Raw genomic sequence first — 20453 nt, forward strand, 5'->3', positions numbered from 1 at the left:
CAATGACACTTCTGAGCTTCAACGGCAAAAACAAGCCAGAGAACTGAGCGAGCACCAGAGAAGTCTGGATAACCCAGTAAAATGTCACAGGCAAAAATAAATCAGATTAAAAAAAGAACAGCCCAAATCAAATGTTTTCTTGCAGAGTCACAGAATACTATGTAGCCACTGCTAAGACAATGCAGTATCTCAGCTGCCTTCCTCCAAGTTCCTTTCCTAAAGGCAGCCTAATAACATTCCCAATGTTTCAAGACAAGTACAAGGTGGCTATCAAAGTAAGTGTTATTTTTAGTAGATAACGCAATGACAGGTGATCAGTCCTGAAAGGCAGAGTGACAAATGCACTGTTTTTTTGGCGAAATTGGACATTTTATCTACTGCATAAAACATACATTTTATCTAGTAGATATTTTTATGTAGTGTAGCAGTCTAAGAGGTAAAAACTCTCCCAGAAACCCGTCAAGCAACCTTATTAACGTGTACGTGCCCAGTGTGGCACAGCAACTGCCTCTAACTCAAAGATCGCTGCAGTCACACTGTTCTGAAGAACTCATGTGTGCCTTCCCGGTGTTAAAAATGCCGTTTCATTGATGTTCTGCATCGTCCCAGCTCACCACGAGCAGAAAGGTGCAAAGGAAGGAGTAGTAAGATCCGTAGTAAGCTCTAAATGTAACGTCACAACTCTAATTTCAAGAGGATGCATATATGAAAGTTAAAAGACAAAAGGAAATGCATAATTTATTATTTCATGTATCAACTGCTAATTTTTTCCCAACTAGAGACACCCAAAGTTTGGCATTCAAACCTGAAGCTTCTATAGTAAGCTCCTGATTCACTTAGAACTATTTCAATATTTTATTTTCTTTATCCTGTGACAGGAACAGCTGCTAAAGCAAAGTTCTGGGGCATGGGATTATTTTCAAATAATGAATGAACCAATCTGAAGTTATCCGATGAAAACAATAAGCAGCAAGTCCTTAAAATCAGTTAATTTTGATAATTTAATATGCCAGTTGTAGTCATCCAAACATGTAAATACTGTTATGTACAAAACCCGCTGAAAATAAAAAAAAAAGAATTTAAATGTTATCTTTCAAATGTAGAAGTGCAATTAACACAGGCAACATTTTTGTAAGAACATTGGATTTCTATTAAATTCACTGGCTATGGAGGAGCCTAACAGGTATACTGCCTAAAGTGAATGAGGATTTTATTTTTTGTTAATTTTCAGGAAGTCTGGTAGTTGATAAATAAAGTTTTACTGCCACCATAATTATGGTACATACATCCAAAATGCATAACACAATTGTTTTCATAATTTCCAATTTTACTGACTTGAACGAAGTAGAGCAACAGCAAGATCCCTAAAGTTCAAAAAATAAGTAACACCATAAAACCTTGTATCAAGTAAGTGTGCACAAAACAGCCACCCTGAATTGCCTTCTCTGAATTCTGACAGCTTTGCAAAGATGTCATTTACTCCCAACACACACTCTTGCGTTACAGTACTGAATGGATTTTCTGGTACAAGATTTATATTTATGATCTTTCATGCATTACATATTCACAATTTGGAAAGAAATGGAAGGCCTTCATACATGTCAGCCTTTAATCTCATCCAGTCCTGAAGTCTCTGCAAAGTTGATTTTTCTTGTGTTAATATTTTTGCAGCTTTTCTCAGTTTTTCTTCGTTTCGTTCTAAATAGCGAATTCCATCTGTCTGCAGCTGATTGAGCTTCTCTTTACGACTTTCATCCAGAGGTATGTCTTCATTCATAAGAGGGTTAAATCTGAAGTAAGTATCTGGAGGTAAGAGCGCATCCAGCATGGTGTGAACTTCTGTATTGAAAACAAATGAAAGAAACAGTTATATTTACATGAGAGAAACAGTCTTCCAGGCAAGTGCTCTGGAGTGACACAGTAAGTGTGAATATGTGCAGCTTTGCTGAGCAGATGTTTCTCTACCGCTGCCTTACCAAAACCCCTTTCTCATTAGAAGGTTTGCAAATGACCCTGTAACTCTGTTTACTCCGGAAAAGCTTTCTCTTTTATTCTAAGACAACTTCGCTGGTATGACAATTAAGAAGGTTTTACAGCTATTCAGATTTGTAATCACATGTACATTCCATTCCGTTGCAAATGAGAGTGCATTCTGAAGAGCAGGCATGTACTGTACATACTCCCAATTCCGGATAGCCACGAGTTGTTACACTCGGTCCTAATGGAAGTAGGCATCATGAAACCAATAGCTATATATTCTTCTCTAATCTCAAGGACTGCAGTAAGAGAGATGTAGGTTTAAAGTTTTCTTTTGTGTGCAACTACTTCATTTTTTACGTATTACTACACATTTTCGGTTTGAATTTAACATTCATTTAATTTAAAATGTTCATGTTAAATTGTAACAGTTCCGTTAACTAGTACAGTAACAAACTGGCTATGAAATGTATTTTAGGTTCCTCTCGCTCTTTTTTCCTCTCTTTTATAAACCATTTTCTCTCTCCTTTTAGATTTCTTCTATTTGTTGGCTCCCTTAAAATTCCATTTCCATTACTTCTTTTGTCTCTCATTCTCCTTCATCTCCATCTTCTTTGCATTCTTACCATGCTTCCTCATTCTTTTACTGTTATATAAAAATTTTAAAGCGAAAAAACCATCATGGGTAAACAAGAGCAAAAGATTCTTGTTAACTTGAAATCCTCTCTGCTTGGTCCCTCCTCCTCTAAATTCCTCTACTGTCTCTGTTCTTGTCTCACCACATCCAGTCTTTCTTGCCCTATTTAATATTCTCTTTTCCCTTCAGAATATAACTTTCCATTTGCTCAAATCTACTCTCTGCTCTTTCCGTTCCCTCTCCTTTGGTCTCCACAATAAACTTTCCTCCTTTTCCCCAATCAAATTTCTTGCCTGATTTTTCTGCTGCAATGAAACATTTTTCCCGTAACGGAATGTCTCTCCTTCCCACTGCCTTTCCATGATTGTGCAAAAACCAAAGGTGGCCCACAATCTAGCTTCTTCTTACTAAAGATAGTTGACAGAGATCATGCAGCAAGGGATCTAGACTGTAAGAGTATTTCTTGACCCCTAGCTTTTTGCACTAGCAGTTCCCTTTATAAGACGAAAAAAAAAAGCATCTGCATATTAGTATTTCCTGTTTATGAAAACAAAACAGATGTAAACTGCTAGTGGTAGAGCTCCAGTGTACTCCCATCCTAGGAACAGAGTTTATTTTGGAAAACACATGCTTGGTTCCTCCTGACAGCAATGGAAGTCCTGACCAGTGACAGATACAGTCTAGTCCTTGGAAAAGCACATGTTAAAAACGTGTAGAGAAGAACTAAAATACTTCTTCTAAAGCTGTTGAAAACCAGTGTTCTATATTAACTTTTAAGCTTTTCTGTTTATGGGAAAACAAACCAAGTAAGAAAATACAATTTTTCTATTGAAACGAATTCCTGAGTATGCCTTTATTCAGAAGCACAAGTAAAAACGTATCACTTTGTATAAATCCTGCTGGACTATCATTGTCATTCTGATTTTTAAGGTATCTTTTATCTCTAGTATACTTATGTCATCAACCTTATATTAACACCTGAGAACTCATGACTAAAAGAGTTTAGCAACAACATAGTGAAGATGAAGACTCACAGAGATAAGAGCTAAGAAATGCATTCACATCATCTCCAGAAAAACTGTAATACTGGTACTAAAACACCAACTATACATAATGAGTTATGGAGAGATGCGTTTCAAGCAGTTTCCATGGGGCGGACTAAGAGGAAAAGGGGAAAGACAAAAGATTGCAGATTGCTCTCAGAATTGAAACTAGAATTCTAAAAAACATAAAAGCCTGAGAACAGTCACAATACAAACATATTGTAAGACACCAACCTTCTGTGTCAGTTGCGCTGCTGATAACATTTGTGAGTTTGGCTTTCAAACTGGTGTACGTGACGTTGGTCTTTCCCTCGCTTTCGTATCGACCAGTGCCCAGCGATACGAGACACTGCAATGGAACGCTGGGCCAGAGACACTTGCACTCATGAACTGCCAGCGCAGAAGGATTATTTAGAAGCAGTCCTCCATCCTGTAAATTAAAAGTAAGTACAAATGTTATATGTTATGTGTAGAAGAGGTAGGCTGAAACAGCAGCATTTACTGGACTATCTGAAGAAGTTATGACTTTGTCTTCTGAAGATCTTTTAGGTAAGACAGACACACATATTCACAACTTTTTAAACAATCAAAAAGTCCGCATCCTAAAATGTTTATTACTGGTATTACATAGATACATTCTGTAACTAAATCCAAATCACTACCTGTAGATTCCAAAATAAGTAAGTAAACAGATCACAAAAGCTAAGCTTGGCAAAGCTACTTTATAAGCACAGTCATTATCTAGGATGCTATAGCCTGGAGCAAGAGTTGGAAAATCACAGAATCATTTAAGTTGGAAGGAACCTGCTGAGTTTTCTGGTCCAATCCCCCTGCTCAAGCAGGGTCACCTAGTGCATGTTGCCCAGGGCCATGTCCAGTTGGGTTTTAGAGTTATGTCCAGAAATGGAGACTCCAAAACCTCTCTGGGCAACCTGTTTCAATGTTTGACCACCCTCACAGTAAAAACTTTTCTTGTGTTCAGATGGAATTTCACGTACTATTGTCTTTTGTCCTTCCAGCGGGTACCACTGGGAAGAGTACTGCTCCTTCATCTTCATTCCCTCCCATCCTTTATTGGTACACATTGGTAAGATCAACCCTGAGCCTTCTCTAGGCTGAACAGTCCCAGCTCTCTCACTCTCTCCTCATATGAGAAATGTCCCAGTCCCTTAATGATCTTTGTGGACCTGCACTGGACTTGCTCCAGTATGCTCATGTCTCTCTTTTACTGGGGAACTGGACGCAGTACTGCAGATGCAGCCTCAGCAGTGCAGAGAGGAAGGCTCACCTCCCTTGGTCTGCTGACAACACTGCTCTTGATGCAGCCCAGGATGCTGTTGGCCTTTTTTGCCACAAGGGTGCATTGCTGGCTCATGTTCAGCTTGTCCACCAGCACCCTGAGGTCCTTCTCCGCCAAGCTGCTTTACAACCAGTCAGTCCCCAGCATGGGTTGGTGCATGGGTTATCCCTCCCCAGATGCACGACTGCCCTTTCCCTCATTGAACTTCATGAGAGTTCCCCAACCTGTTGACGTCTCTCCCAGTGGTGGACCAACCATCTGGTGTACCAGCCATTCCTCTCAGATTTGTACCATCTGTGAACTCTGTCCCATCATTTAGGTCATTAAGGAAGACTTTAAATAGTATTGGCCCCAGCACTGACCACTGGTGTACACCTCTAGTGACTTGCTTCCAACTGGACTTTGTGACACTGATTCCAGCCCTCTGGTCCTGGTCATTCAGCTGGTTTGCAATCTACCTCACTGTCTACTATCTAATCCATACCTTGTCAGCTTGTCTATGATGATGTTATGGAAGATAGTGTCAAAGGCTTTACTGAAGTTGAGGTAAACAACATCCACAGCTTTCCACTTGTCCACCAAGCTAGTCACCTCATTGTAGAAGGCTACCAGGTTGGTCAATCATGAGTTCCCCTTTGTAAATCCATGCTGACTACTCATGATCACCTACTTGTCCTTCATGACTTTGAAAATCCTTTCCTGGAGGATTTCTTCCATCAGCTCCTGAGGGATTGGGCTGAGGCCAACTAGCTTGTAGCTCCCCAGAGGTTTCTTCTTGCCCTTCCTGAAGACAGAAGTGATATTTGCTCTCCCAACCTCTTCCAATCACCGTGGTAATTTAAAAATCACCTAGAATCACCTCACAGTGGCATCAGCCAGCTCCATCAGCACTCTTGGGTGCAACCCATCAGGCCCTATGGGATTCCTGAAAACCATTTTTACCAAAAAACCATTTAAAGACTGAGACAAAGGCAGCGTTAAGCATCTCAGCCTTTTCCATGTCATTTGTCACCAGCTCCCCTGCCCCTTTCAGTAGCGGGTCCATGTTTTCCCTAGTGTTCCTCTTGCTGTTTATATACTTGTAGAATCCTTTGTTGTTGCCTTTTACATCCTTCTCCAGATTCAACTCTAGGCCAGCTTTTGCTTTCCTGACTCCATCTCTGCAAGACCAGACAGGAGCTCTATACTCCTCCTGGGTCACTTGCTCCTGCTTCCACCTTTTGTGCACTTCCTTTTTATGTCTGAGTTTAGTTAGGGCTTTCTTGCTCATCCGTGTCTGCCACCTTTGCTTGATTTCCTACTTGTTGGGATGGTCCTTTCTTTATCTTGGAGGAAGTGATCACTGAGTACCAGCCGGCTCTCCTGGACCCCTCCTCTCTTCAAGGCCATAGCCCATGGGATTCTTCCAAGCAGACCTCTAAGGAGGATGAAGTCTGCTCCCGTGAAATCCAGGACTGTAGTCCTGATTTTTTCTCCGCTCTCTTCTCTTAGGGTCTTGATCTCCATCATCTCATGGTCACTGTAGCCAAGGCTTTCTTTAACTTTCATGTCCATGGCCAGTTCTTTATTCTTCCTAAGCATCAGGTACAGCAAAACACCTTTCGTTGTTGGCTCTTCCATCATCTGTGCCAGGAAGCTATCATCAATGCACTCAAGAAATCTTCTAGATTGCTTGAGCTCTTCTGTATTGTACTTTCATCAGGTATCAGGGTGATTCAGGTTGCCCCTGAGGACCAGACCCTGGGAACATGAGGCAGCTTTAAGTTGTCTGAAGATCAGAATTCAGCCCAAGACTAATAGGAACAAAGGCTACTCATATAAGTCTGCAAGTGAGGAGAGACATCTTTTGCCAGCAACGTCAAAATTATTGGTGATTAGGCTGGGAAAAAATACTTTAGGACTAATAAGAATCAGTATGACTGACAGTAAGTCTGAGAAGGATTCAGACAGAGATTTTGATCCAGCAAATCTCAAAAAGTACGTTCAGCCTTTATTGAAAGTAAAGTGATCATCACTCTAATTAAATGGATTACTTTGGACTTTGAATTCAACAGGACATTCTCTATTGTGAATGCCTTAAAAAAGCAGTTACAAAGGCAAAACTTAAGCTGAAAACATTATCAATACCAAAGACGCAGATCTTCATAGCCATTCAAAAATCTACACAAAACACTACATGTAAAATATAAAAGAAACAATATTGACGACAATAAGCATTATGCAAAAGCTCCTTATATCCTAAAGCTCCCCGAACTCCCTATACGCTACACCTGACCATCACGTTAGAAGAATAATAAAAAAAAAAAAAAAGCAACTCTACTCAGGAATAGCTTAGAATAAAAAACTGTTTTGGAGTCGATAAACACTTTACAGAAACTCCTTTTAACTACAGCTGTGTGAGATAAATTAAGTAAAAACAGGATTACTGAGCTGAGGTTTTTTTGAGTTTTTTTTTAAAAATTAAGCTTTCATTTCAACCTACAAAAAGCTCTTTGAATTCCTTCTGGATACTGTCCGCTTTGCTCAAAACAGTGCTAAAATGAATGGTCTCTTCAGTGCCCATTATCCTTTGCTTATGGTTAAATTAACTTCTACAAAGAAAACTGAACACAAGGATGTTTTTGTCCTTGATATAATTCCCCATGAATCTTAAGCTAAAAACTAAATAGTTATCTTTGTAGTGCTTACTTTCTTCTTTAAATCCTAGATTAAAAATAGGCTTACCAAATAATTGCCACTGATCTTGTCAATATAATTTAATTAAACATGATTGCTTCACCATGGGAAAATGAGTTTCATCAAAAGTTAGGGGGTATATAATACTAGAATACTACAATATTTTTGTAATATTGACAAATAAAAGATCAAAGAAAGGTACAGTACACATACCTGCACACACCAAACGCGTACTGTCATGATACCAACAGCTCTGTGCAATGGCTTCCGTATTTAAACATTCTCCAGTTTAGGTTTATGGAATTGACAGTAAATATCCATTCCTAGTAATTTTCAATTTAGACACCTTTTACATAACTGCTAGCATTTACAGAGCTATATGTAATTTTTGGAAAAGTAGAAGTAGGACTCAATAAGGAAGCCAATTGATTATTTTCTTCTGCTCCAGATGATGGTTGATAATGATAATATACCAGTCAATATTGTGCTTCAAATCAGCTTACTCTGTTAAACAAAGATGTTCATCATATTGCTCTTTTGCTTACAACGATAAACTACTGAAGCAGTAAGTAACATTATTAGTTAAATCAGACTATTAAGGACTCAGTGAAGGGAATACTGCAATAATGTATTTAATTCTGCAGCTCCAGAAACCTTAGAGCTAACTAAGTTAAAGGCTGAAATTCTTGTGGAAAAAAATTGCCACAAGTTTTAAAATTAGTTGCAATGATTTCACATGGATGTGAATTCTAAGAAAGCTGTAAACAACTAAGAATTTTCCAGTTCTAAGATTAAAAAATAGAAATCAACCCTTCGAATTCTGAATAATTCCTTTCCTTCCTATGAAAGCCAGGTCTAAATTTTTTAAGAAGTAAAAGAAACCATGACACATCCTTCTTCATGCTTGTCCTTGAGACACTGGAATACAATTCCAAAGTGATTGGCTCTGCAGTTTTGTACATAAGATATAATGAGGTCACAAGAATTTTCACTGATCCTTACTCTGAATTCCTATATATTTAGCCTGTCAATTCATTTTGGACAACTGCTAAATTTTGCATCTTTTTTTTTTTCCCGATTCTGTTCAAATTATCCTCTACATATAAAAATGAATCTAAATTATAACTTACGAATTAAAATATTTTAATTGTAAGCACGCAGTTTTCAAATGAAGTTTATAAAAATACATTAACCAAAATGAAATATAACCAAAAGACTGAACGATTGCTAGCAGCATGGAATGTCTTGGTGACTAATGCAATAGCTTTCTCTTCCATATTAGTTTCTATGAGCTTTCTTGCCACTTTAAAGTTTCATGCAGTTAAGCTGGAAGTAAACAAGGCAAATATTATCTGATCTATGGGTACACAGATGCTTGTTGGCCAAAATCTGAAAATCTGAATTCTTCTTTGTCTCTATTTTCAGGAGGAAGTAATTCATTTTATGAGTCCATTCAATTTCAAATGTTCTGTTTTCTTGGTACAATCTCATGTCTTTGATCCACCTATCTCTCAATCTTTATTTTTTCTGTTAGTACAATGGTAGAGTTAGGATCTTCCCAGCATGCTTCTGCAGGAGGGGAGAATGACAAACCAAGAATAGTAACCCAGAAGCAACAAGTTTAACCCAAACAATTAAATGTATTGATTCAGGCCATGGACTGAAAGACATTCATGGCTGGGGAACAAACAGAAGTAAACACCAGTAAAATACTTTTTAGAAACGCAGCAAAGTGGATAGTTGTGATGTGCTATGGGGAAAAATATGACAATTGTTGAAAGGATTAGGGAAACAAGGTATATTAGTGACAAGCTGCACCACATACTCTACAGAATGACTGTGGGGAAAGTTTCACGTCTGAATTTCCATGAATAAAAAAAAAAAAAATTGTATTTACACAATAACACATTTTAGAATGATTTTAACTATGGTGATCAGCAAATACCAACATTAGGAAGATCTGAAAAATGCACTGAGAGAATGCAACCTTCAAAATGTATGAAAATTGTTGCATTCTTTGTGTCCACTATCTGTTTTATGGAATATGGTTTCCGAACATAATTTGCAATTGAAAAGCATGTATTTCGTGAACCCATACTAACGTAGCACAATTCTGATCTCCTAAAGCCTTCATATAAACAAAATAATACAAACAAAAAAGGATCTTTATACCATGTACAATAGTACAAAAATCTTGTTGATATAAAGTGATATTTTAAATTACACCATAAACTTCAGATGCAATTCAAATTCTACAATGCAATGCTGATTTTATGCATGGCCCTAAACCTTTTCAGTTCCTAATTAATTTATCAGTTCCTTTTTGACAGACTGGAATGTCTTCAAATGTCCCTCCATTTTTATTATTAGACATTTTGCTATGGTATGGTACTGTCTGTGTGCACACAGAAAGAGAGACAATATGAACCATGTGTTAGATATAAACTACTAGATTATTAAGGTACACTTGGGCTAAAAGCAAAACCAGTAGGTCAAGTGAAATGATTATCCACTTTTATTCAGTACTCATGAGGTCAAACTGGGAATACTGTGTCCACTTTTGGACACCCAGTAACAAGGCACTGAAAAACTAGAATAGAACCAAAGAACCACGAAGATGGTTTGGGGGCTGGAGCACATAGCATATTAGAAGAGATGCAGGGAACTGGGTTTGCGTAACCTGGAAAAAGAGAAAGCCAAGGAGGAATCCAATCACAGTCTTCCACTACCTAAAAGGGGAGAAGACACACACAGACTCTCTTTCAAAAAGTGCAGAATAAGAGCCAGAGAACCTCCATCCTTGGATATCTTCAAAACTCAACTGGGCAAGGCCTTGAGCAACTTGGCTTAACTCTGAGGTTTATCCTGCTTTGAACAGGAGGCTGGACCAGATGTCCTCCTGATGCCCTCCCTGTCCTCCTCTGATTTTCCTAAGGTTCTACTCCATTTAAAGAAATACTATACGAATCATAGATGCACGTTATTTTAGCTACAAAACGACATTACATTTTAAAAGCCATTCTTATCAGAAACTGAACTTTGTCAGTCCAATCTAAGTCTTGTGGAAAATGCAAACATGCATTTTCCATATGTGACTAATACCTTGGAATCTGTAACTGAAACGGTAACTTACAGGAACTCTTTGAATGACTAAATTACTGACCAACATCCACAAAAATGTGCAATTGTCCCAAGTTCTGACTCAGGACTCAGTGCTGGGCAACGGGCCAGAGTAGACCCCTCATTCTCACTGTTCTCCCATTCTTAGATTGTCTGGCCTTCCCTACATTTCACCATCTCTTTTCATTTAGCTAGTTCTCAATCCAATTGCAAACTCTTTTTCACTTCCCAAACATACATGAGTCACCCCTTCCCTTTTGCATTACTCTGTGCTGCTACAGTCTTCATTTTCTGATCTTTGCAAAACCCCTCCACACTTGAGTCAACTTAATTTGCTGGCAGTACACTGAACACGAAGTGCCATATGTTAATGTAAGTTAATGTAACTAAGTGCTGAAAAAGGGTTTATAACTCTCCTCACATCATGCAGGTAAACAGTAGGGAAGAAGGCTTTTTTAAACATTTCTAATAAAAATAGTGCAAGTAATTAAATAAATTAATCTTAAAATGGAGCTTAATACATCTAAACCCAAGCTTGTTAGTGGTAGCAAAGCAGTGAACTCGGGGACTGGGACACTACTTTCAGTCTTTTGCCAAAGGCTTTCTAAGTGGTAAACATTTAATTATTATGTTTTGTTTAATTTTTTATCAGCTAATTCCCAAGTGAACTCAGTGAAATGTTTTTTTTTTTTCATACAGATTTTTCAAAAAAATTCCCCATGCAACTGTAACCATATTTTTAGGGCTTGCTGGTTGTTAGCCAGAAGACTGAAGCTGTAGCTAGCATTTTCTCTAAGCTTTCTGATAGTTGCAAAGTAGCCAGGGAAGGCTCCCTCATGATTTGACTACCAGATAAATATTTAAATTATTTAAAGCAGGAAAAATGCACTCTTTGTCAGCATATGCTCCAATGAAAACTCTGTGGCGAAGATGCCCTGCTTTCCCAGTTCTAGGGATAAAGAAAGGCCTGGTTAAACATTATTAAATAGATGGAGGCATATTCTACAATCAGAAGGAAAACACATTAGGAAGTCTCAACGAAAGCAAATGCTCCAGACCACTTGGAGCCTGGCTGCACTGAACCTTCTGAAAAATCTTGTCCCTTTTAAATAATTATGGTGAGTGTGCATAAAGCCACCACTCATACTTAAGTCAAAACCTTAGAAACAATTATTTAAACTCAAGATATTGAAAAAAAATAAAAATCAGTCTGAACAATACTTCACCATGGGCAGTTGTTTCTAACAAGTTCAGAATACTCTGTACATTCCTAGCCTATCATTACATTTCCTAATTCTGTCAGACTCAAGCTGTGCCTTGTATCGGTTCTGCATAACATCCTGTGTGCTGCACAGTTGCACTTAAATGATGCCAAGCTTTGTGCAAAAAGTTATCTAGCACTGGATGAATGATATATAACTTAAGAAAGCCAAGTCTGATATTTGGAAGCTGAGTTTGGTGGCTCCATAGTAACCATTTCACCTTACTGCCTATGCAGACATGCCTTGCATTTTAGTTCGCTTTTACAGACTTGCTCTGCTGTTTACTTTCATTGTCTTTGTGAAAAAGTGGAGACAGAATTAGTACAAAGCTATCACCGAGTAGGACAAGACAGACTAAGATTCTGAATGGACTTTTGAAAAATATTTTTCAAATTCTATGTTTGAAGTCAACATACAGATAACAAACATGCAGATAAAGGGTGGAGCTTTGCTTCAAATGAGGCGTTTGAAGAGTTGCTGCATATTACATGGGGTTACTTCTTAGAAAAAATGACTACTCCAAAAACATTTACTATAGTTTCCGTAAGTAAAATGGGTATGCCTTGCTGAATCATTCTCTAAAATCAGCTCAATACATTTACATAAGCAGCAGCAAAATGTCCTCAGAGTAGAAGACAGGAACGAGAAATAGGAGAGTTATTTTACTACCTGTAAGATCTACTTGTAAAGACAATTTTGAGATTCACATCCTGACCTCTCATTGCATTGGGTACCAGGTGCCATTATGAGCATGTTACTATATTCACATATAAAGCTTTAAGGCTTGCTCAGTCACACATCATTGGGCTACCAAACTACAGTTTTTGAAATACACTTTGTGAAAAAGGAATGTATACATTCAGATTTAACCACGAAATAAACTAGTCCCTATAGTGCTCAGCACAAATATACTGTCCCCAATACAAAGGTTACATTACCTTGTTCTGTTAAATACATACAGAAATGTTTGAAATATTACATTAATTATGGGTCTCCTCTTGTGAATACTCAGTTAGTCTGGTCACAGTACTACCAAGGATGAAACTGTTGAAGAGAAGCTCCCAGCAAGTACAGGAAATCTTTATGTCCCTGCACAAATTATTTTGACCCCAGAAAACAGATAATGTGTTATAAACATGAAACAGTACAGAAGTAGAATTGTTTCCTATTTATCTTGGTGACAGGAATGTATGGTGGTAACAATATTTCCAAGAATTCTCTAAAATATACAGTGCACTAGAACAATTTGGTTTAGCTTCATTCTAATGGTGGGTCTGATCCACTTCGCTGCCTGAGAGATGAGTGAGAAAAGATTTTTTAATAAATTAGATAATTTTCTATAAAGCATACAATGAGCTACCGTTATCTCTTTATACACATATTTCATGCAATTTATTTTGAAAGATACACCCTTGCTTCATAATCACGCTAATAGGAATGCTATTGCATCAACTACATACCATTTATGATGTATTCTACACTATGCTGATTCCCAAAGGCCTTAACTGGTGACAGATACTAATGAAATCCTCCTATACACCAAATTTCTAACAATTTCAGAATGAACTGATTCCATTACTTAAGAAGAAGGAGAAATGCTTCTTTAAATTCCCGAAATAAACGTCTTCTGCTCATTACTTCATGACGCTATCTCAAAATTTTAATTTCTTTTCAGACACTAGAAAAACAAACACTCCGGAAATGTGACAAGTAACTGCTCAAAAAAGTGATTCCCCTTGAACTGGTTAATGGAAAAATTCTTCAGAAAATATTTGTACAGAAAATGAAAATTAAATGCATTTGTATTTGTATTACTGAATGACACTAAAATTAAAGTTTCCATTACTGCTGTCTTTGACAGCTTATAAAAATCAGAAAGTACATTAGCTAGATTCGTACTTCTATTACACTAGTTGCAAAAAAGAGAACACTTTGTACTGAGATCACATCACATAAAGTATAAAAAAATATCTAACAAAGTTTGAAACGTTACTGAAAAGCCTCCTTTTCTAAACAACTGTTCACCCACGCAGTATTCATAATTTTTTTCCTAAATATTAGAAGCACCATATTACACTGTTTGCATATAAAGAAGTGTTATGCTAAAAGCTTCTGAGAGCTATGAATACTACTGCTATTACAAGCCAAACATTTAATAATATATTTTACACTATTTTACCCTACACTAGCCATGTTTGCTCTTGACATTTCTTTATAATGAATGGCTGGCTGAGGTAGACTGCTAGGTGATTATTCTAAATTATTAACTCATCCCAGCTAGTCATTAATTCACAGAAAATGACCAGCTGCTCTGAAGACATTACTGAATTCACGTTTTTGTCTCAGATATGGAAAATGTACTCTTACACTGCACTGATGAAGATTTGCTAAATATTAGCAGACATCATGAAAGAAAGAATTACTGGGCAATAAAATATATTGTCATTAAAAGCACAAGCTGTGCACTGCAGATTTAATTACATGAATTCTGCAATGAACAACAGGACAATCGCCAAAACAGTATTTTAACTGTGGTTCCCATATAATGAATTGCCTGTAATATTATAACTGAAGATCATAGTGTGCAACCTAAGAGAAAAAAGCTGCCCTGTGGTTGAATCTATACTGGCCCCAAACACAGGCCCAAGCTTGGGTTCTCTCTGTGGTGTTTGTGAAGTACAGGCAAGGTTCAAGAGTACACATACACACACACCAAAAACAAACAAAAAAACCCCAAAACAAAACAAAAAAGAAAATAAAAGAAAAAAGTCCCTAACAAAGAAAACCAAGCAAAAAAACCCATGGATCTGAAAAAAATCCTTCTGGATTCAGATAATGTTAGATGTCTCAAGTCTAGAAGGTTTGTCCTTTCTGACAACATTTAACTTAGGAAGCATATAAAAATGCTACGATGGGATATACCTGACTAAGGAAAAAGCTCTAGTAGTTACACAGAAGAATCACATTACTATAAAACCTCTACAAGTGAGGAAGAAATCCCAGATCCAGAGATATCCTAATCCTTGTGAGAGCTGACCATGTTAGATTTTCAAAATTCTATAAATTTCATTTCTGAAGCTAGCAATGGAAATATTCTTAAGACTCAGTATATTTTTACAGTAATAACCTGAGTGTTATTAATATTGCTTATTGATATTAGTTTTGCTAACTAATTGGGCTATGTTTTTAGCTGTCAATTTACTAAGGAATAGTAAAATGACAGGAAATTAAAAATGCTTTGAGAAAAATACAGAGGAGTATGAGGATTAGTAGTGACCCATAGAGAATCCAGGTCACTGGTATTGGATGTATCACTGATAAATTCATACACAAAATCTGTTGGTCATTCGTCTGTTTGAAACCACACAATAACCAGAACAGCGTAAACTAACTCTACAGACAATTTCTAAAACTAAATATATTACACACTCTGCAAATTTCTTATCTTTCATATTGTAATTTCAAACTGAAATTGGATTTCTCTTAAACCCCCCTTTTTTTTATTAAACTATGTAAGCTATTTAAATTTCTTAATACGATTTTATTCTTGATTTGTTGACTCAAACACAAGATTTCATTTAATTGCAACTAAAACAAAGCAGGTTCATAACTAAAGGATAAAGGATTTGATATTAAAATGGACAAAATTTAAGAAATAAAGTGAACTAATTATTGGAGATAATTGATATGAAGTGTTCAGGATTTGGATATGAACTACCTAGTATTTGTATCCATAGTGGGGGCAGGGGGAATAAGAACTAACTGAAGGGAAAAGTTCTGCACTTTCATGAGTACTCTAAATTAAGAAATACATGCCTAGAATGCAAAATACAAGAGGGGTTTATCAAAGGCAGATAAAAACTGAAACAGAAATTTTTAGATGAAGAAAATCTGGATTTATGAAGCATCTTACATACCAGACCACTGGGAGCGATGAAAGGGACCACAGTAGAGAAAGAACTGGCTGATCAGATGGGACAACAGTCTATATTTGAATGGAGAACTCTTTGGCTAGGACTGTTTTCTATCAGAGTTAGTCAATGGCTGGTTTGGGGCTCATTCTCTTTATTATTTTCTCAAAAGCATGCAACTGCTAATGAAATCTGTTGCTGTAAAGTTAGAGACTATGCAAATACAAAGGCCTTACTGTAAATACAGAATGAGTCTAAGGTCTAAGGAAACCCAAAGGAGAGGACGTGTAGCCAAGCAAAGTGCTCATAAACACAAAGCTACGCTCTTCAGAATGAAGCTGGAATCAGACCAATCATGAGAAAGATCTGAGTAGAGCACTATCACAGTGATTTAATCACCTACATATGAAGTAGCTGTTGAAAAGGCAACTGTAATTCTAAGTTGTATCTTCCTCTGAAATAGGAAATACATGACACAGTTAAGACATCATCTAGAATACAGTGTTCCAGCCTGATCAAATTGACTCCTCTGAATTTTGCTTCTAATTTATATTGTTCAACTTCGCACAGTATGTCTTGGGTCATGCCAAAACACGCTGAATAGTCCAGTTTCATGAAAGATTACTCAAACTGCACCAGGTGCAACGAAGGACCACTAGGATGATCAAGAGAACACAGAGCCTCTGTTGCAAGACTGAGACAGACTGGCATATTTGGACTAACAAAATAAAGAAGGCTATGAGCGCTTTCTATATACCTATCAGAAGGGTAAATACTACAAGAAGATAAGTTAATTAAACTAGAGAACGTTACTGGCACAAGGGCAATTTGTATCTATTAGCTACAAATACACTTAAGAGTGAAAATCAGAAGTTCTCTAGCCATGAAAAAAATGCAGAAGTATCTTCTTGAAATAACCTTGTACAAGGGTAGCAGCAGCCAAGACAGCTTTACATGTTTATGAACTACAGTCTATATGATGCAGTTGGCAACCATGACAGAGGACTGAATTTGACCTGAGGGAAACTGTTTTGTTCTATACTCCCTTATTGTTTTTTCCTAAGGAAATGCCAGCTGAAATAATTCTAAATTCTGTAGCTAAAATCCTAAAATATATCTACTACTAAAAACAGAAGTGTAAATATACCCCCAGTAAAAGAAACATTACAAGGTAAGGAATCTTTGAAGAGATTGCCAACTGATTTGGAATTTGCAAATTAACACTATAACACTATAGATTAATCCTTGTATTGGAAGAGAAGCTCAGTACAGGAAATAGGGCTGAGATATTGTGCCCGATTTGACTAATGGGAATGCACTGGGTATTGAACTAATTGACTTTATGCACATTTTGCTTACATGGTGAAAATTATTCCTATCACAATACTAAGATCTGTATGGACAAGAAGAGAGCAGGTTCCTAAACTACAATAGAGAAGGCAAATCAGTAGCTGAGTAGCTGACAATCCCTGAAGCGATTGCTCGCATTAAGTGCCAGACCACTACATAGCATAAGTAAGATTTCCTTAAGGGAAGAGGTAACAGCGTATCAATAGTCTTGCTACATTCTTAGGCTTTTATTTGCAGTGAGCTATTTTGTATGGAAATATGGCCCCATTCAAGTCAGTATTAGACAGATATAAATATAACCTGGGAAAATAAAAATTACAAGCTATCAAGAATTGACAGTAAATTGTTCTTTTTGACCTAAGAAATGGTGGCTGGTAACATCAGAACTTGAGAGTAGCAACCTAGATTGTCTGTACAGAGATTACTGAATTGATTCATTTCTTAATCTTTCACTATACAAGCCTCCTCTGATTTTAGAGGATTTATTTTATAGCAAATATTAGCTGGTTAACAGTGTGACTAAAGATATATGGGCTCAGAAGTCTAAGCAAAAAAACAGTTAAATGTAATACAGCCCATGTGGGAGTGAGGGTTGTTTTTTTTAAATAAGGTCTCTGAAAATTACATTAGCAGATGATCACTCTGAATCACTGGAGATAAAAATTATAATGCATCCAAGTTAAATGCCTAAATAAAATATATTCTCAATTTCATTTCACTAAACAAATCTTCCATAACACCTCATTTGGCAAGTTCTGGTGGGGAATCCTGCAAGCAATGTGCTCTGCAAAATACTACGGGTGCAGTAACCACTAGCAGTTTCACCAACTGGTAAACTGCATCACGTGTGTGCACCTTAAGAGCTGCTAACCAAACCTCTAGAATCCGTAAGAGACGAAATGCACAGATTCATATAGCTAATGCATTCCAGTAAACTCCCTCCTCCTTAAACAGTAGGCGACATTGCCTCCAAGGCTGTAGGAAAACGTGTATGGCAACAAGTAGACGGAGAAACAAAGAAATATTTGTTTCTATCATTGTGAGAACAAGATACACCTATTAAAGCACAGTCTGTATAAGCTCTGGTGCATACTGATCACCGTGGCATATCCTAAGAATGAAAAGAACTTCAATGTGACCTATATTCTATGTCTTCTTAGAGCCTGGGAAGCACCCTTGAATCTAATTTTAAAAGCTACCATGTAAAACCAATTAGGGTAGGATCTACTAAGCGACTCACTTTTGAAGGCCTCTACTGTAACAAGCTACAAAGATGAAATGGCTTTACAGATTTACTGCCTAATAAAAGGAAGGGAAGAGGCTGAAAACTATAAAGAACCTGTGTATTATCTTTTCTGAATGAAGGTGAAACTTGAAATTTTAGTTACATCATATTATTGTACTGTACATGTTTTTCATTTCTAGGTTGTATTCTCACTGCACATCACGTTACACCTGCGTTATTAAAACTCCACTAAGAGATTAGGTGCCAATTTAACTGCTTTAGTATCTGATCTTGCTTAAAGAAAATATGATTATTTGAACACCAGCATTTTAATAAATGGAACTGCAATACAGAAATGAAATCATGCAAAGCTATCAGGAAAAAGGTCATCAAGTCTTTTGTATTAAATTGATCATATTTTATTTTGAGAAAAAAACCCGTGGCTTTGTTAAACTCACCACCACCACACACACACACACACATAACCCCTGCTGCCCTTTTAATTGATCCTGTGGGACAAATTTAGTTTTTACTGTAAAACCTAGTAAATGAAGTGTACGTAATGATTTTGTTAAGTTTTAAATTGCTCTTTTAATTAATTGGCAATTTCCTCAGCATACTGTACTGTCTACTGAAGTGACAATTATTGAGTACCCCTAATGCTTTTCACACTACAGGAAAAAAAAAAAAAAAGAAAAAAATAGAGAGGAATATATATAAGAAACAACATCCCTTCATGGGAACTAGCAAAAATAAAAATAAAATCACTGGTTTTAACAGGATGGCGGAGAGGTTAAGAGACCCGCAGCGATTCGTAAATAGATTTTAATACAAAAAAGCTGATATATGCGGCAATACAGCTTCTATATTGTAACATTATGACCTGGTCTCTCTTGACTTGCACAGTTCCTGGAGAAGCATGTTACAGGGATTAAATCCCTTTGAATGTTAATGTGTTCCTCTTTTGAACCACAAAGAATATTAATCCTCTTCCCCTCATCTACCAACAGCTGCACTGGTTTTTCCTACTTGACAGAGTGGAACCAGATAGCATGGCACGATTGACCTGAATGAAAATATCGCTATTTGGTTTTGAACTGCTTGCTTTTTGCAGAAATTTAACAAACCTGTCATCAGCTTATCTGCAGCACAAATAAGAATAAGTGTTCAGGCACCTAGAAATCTCTTTCTAAACGATTATATCAGAAAAATTGTAAAAATAATTTATTACCTTATTAATAAATTAACACTCTTTACAATCCCCTCAAACATTTACAGTGACTAGAACAGGAAGTCAGACCGGAATGTTCCCAGAGAAAAGGCATGCATGTGTGTACACAAATACACATGCATATAAAAATATATATATTATGGAAAAGTGAGGGTTAAAGCAAACAGCTACAGTTCAGTTCAGGCATGATTCCAGCATACACATCTAGAATCATACATAAAATCTTTATGAACTAATCTCAACCCTACACATAACTCTCATTCAACTATTTCCTACAGTTTGCAAAAGGACTACAATTTCAACAAAAGCTAGATAATATAGCACTAGAATATGCAGGCTGACCATAAAAGAAATCTACTAAAATTCCATTATCAAAATAAATATTTTTACATATTTGAAGAGTCCTAAGTCAGATCAACTGCCAGAGTGCTTTTCAACTCAGATTTAAATTTATAACTGACTGATAAACCAATACAAAACACAGTCCTCATATAGGGTCCTTTAGAGTCCCAAACTTCAAAGCCAGGAAACAAATCCCATTATATTTATTTTCTGAATTTTCACAGACATTTTACAATCATTTTCACATTTTGACCATCTCTGTTCTTTGAATTATTTAGAAATATTGACACTGCAGAAGCAGACTTAAGTTAATAAGAAACTAGCATGGTTCATGTTCAGAGAAGAGATTATGTTGATTAATTAACATCAGTTTCCAATC

At 36.8% G+C, this 20453-nt stretch overlaps 1 protein-coding gene across 1 annotated transcript in view; it reads right to left on the bottom strand.

Moving 5' to 3' along the window:
- Nucleotides 1-707: 707 nt before the first annotated feature.
- Nucleotides 708-20453, bottom strand: part of PNPLA8 (patatin like domain 8, phospholipase A2) — a 42334-nt gene continuing 22588 nt past the window's right edge. Inside the window, exons 9-10 of the mRNA XM_074168005.1 lie at nt 3892-4087; nt 708-1839 (exon numbers count right to left, since the gene is read on the bottom strand). Of these exons, the coding sequence (XP_074024106.1) occupies nt 1565-1839; nt 3892-4087 (471 nt within the window). The 3' untranslated portion in view covers nt 708-1564. The remainder of the gene's footprint in view (nt 1840-3891; nt 4088-20453) is intronic.

Source organism: Numenius arquata, chromosome 2 (assembly GCF_964106895.1).
Source record: "Numenius arquata chromosome 2, bNumArq3.hap1.1, whole genome shotgun sequence".
In the NCBI taxonomy this organism is placed as follows: domain Eukaryota; kingdom Metazoa; phylum Chordata; class Aves; order Charadriiformes; family Scolopacidae; genus Numenius; species Numenius arquata.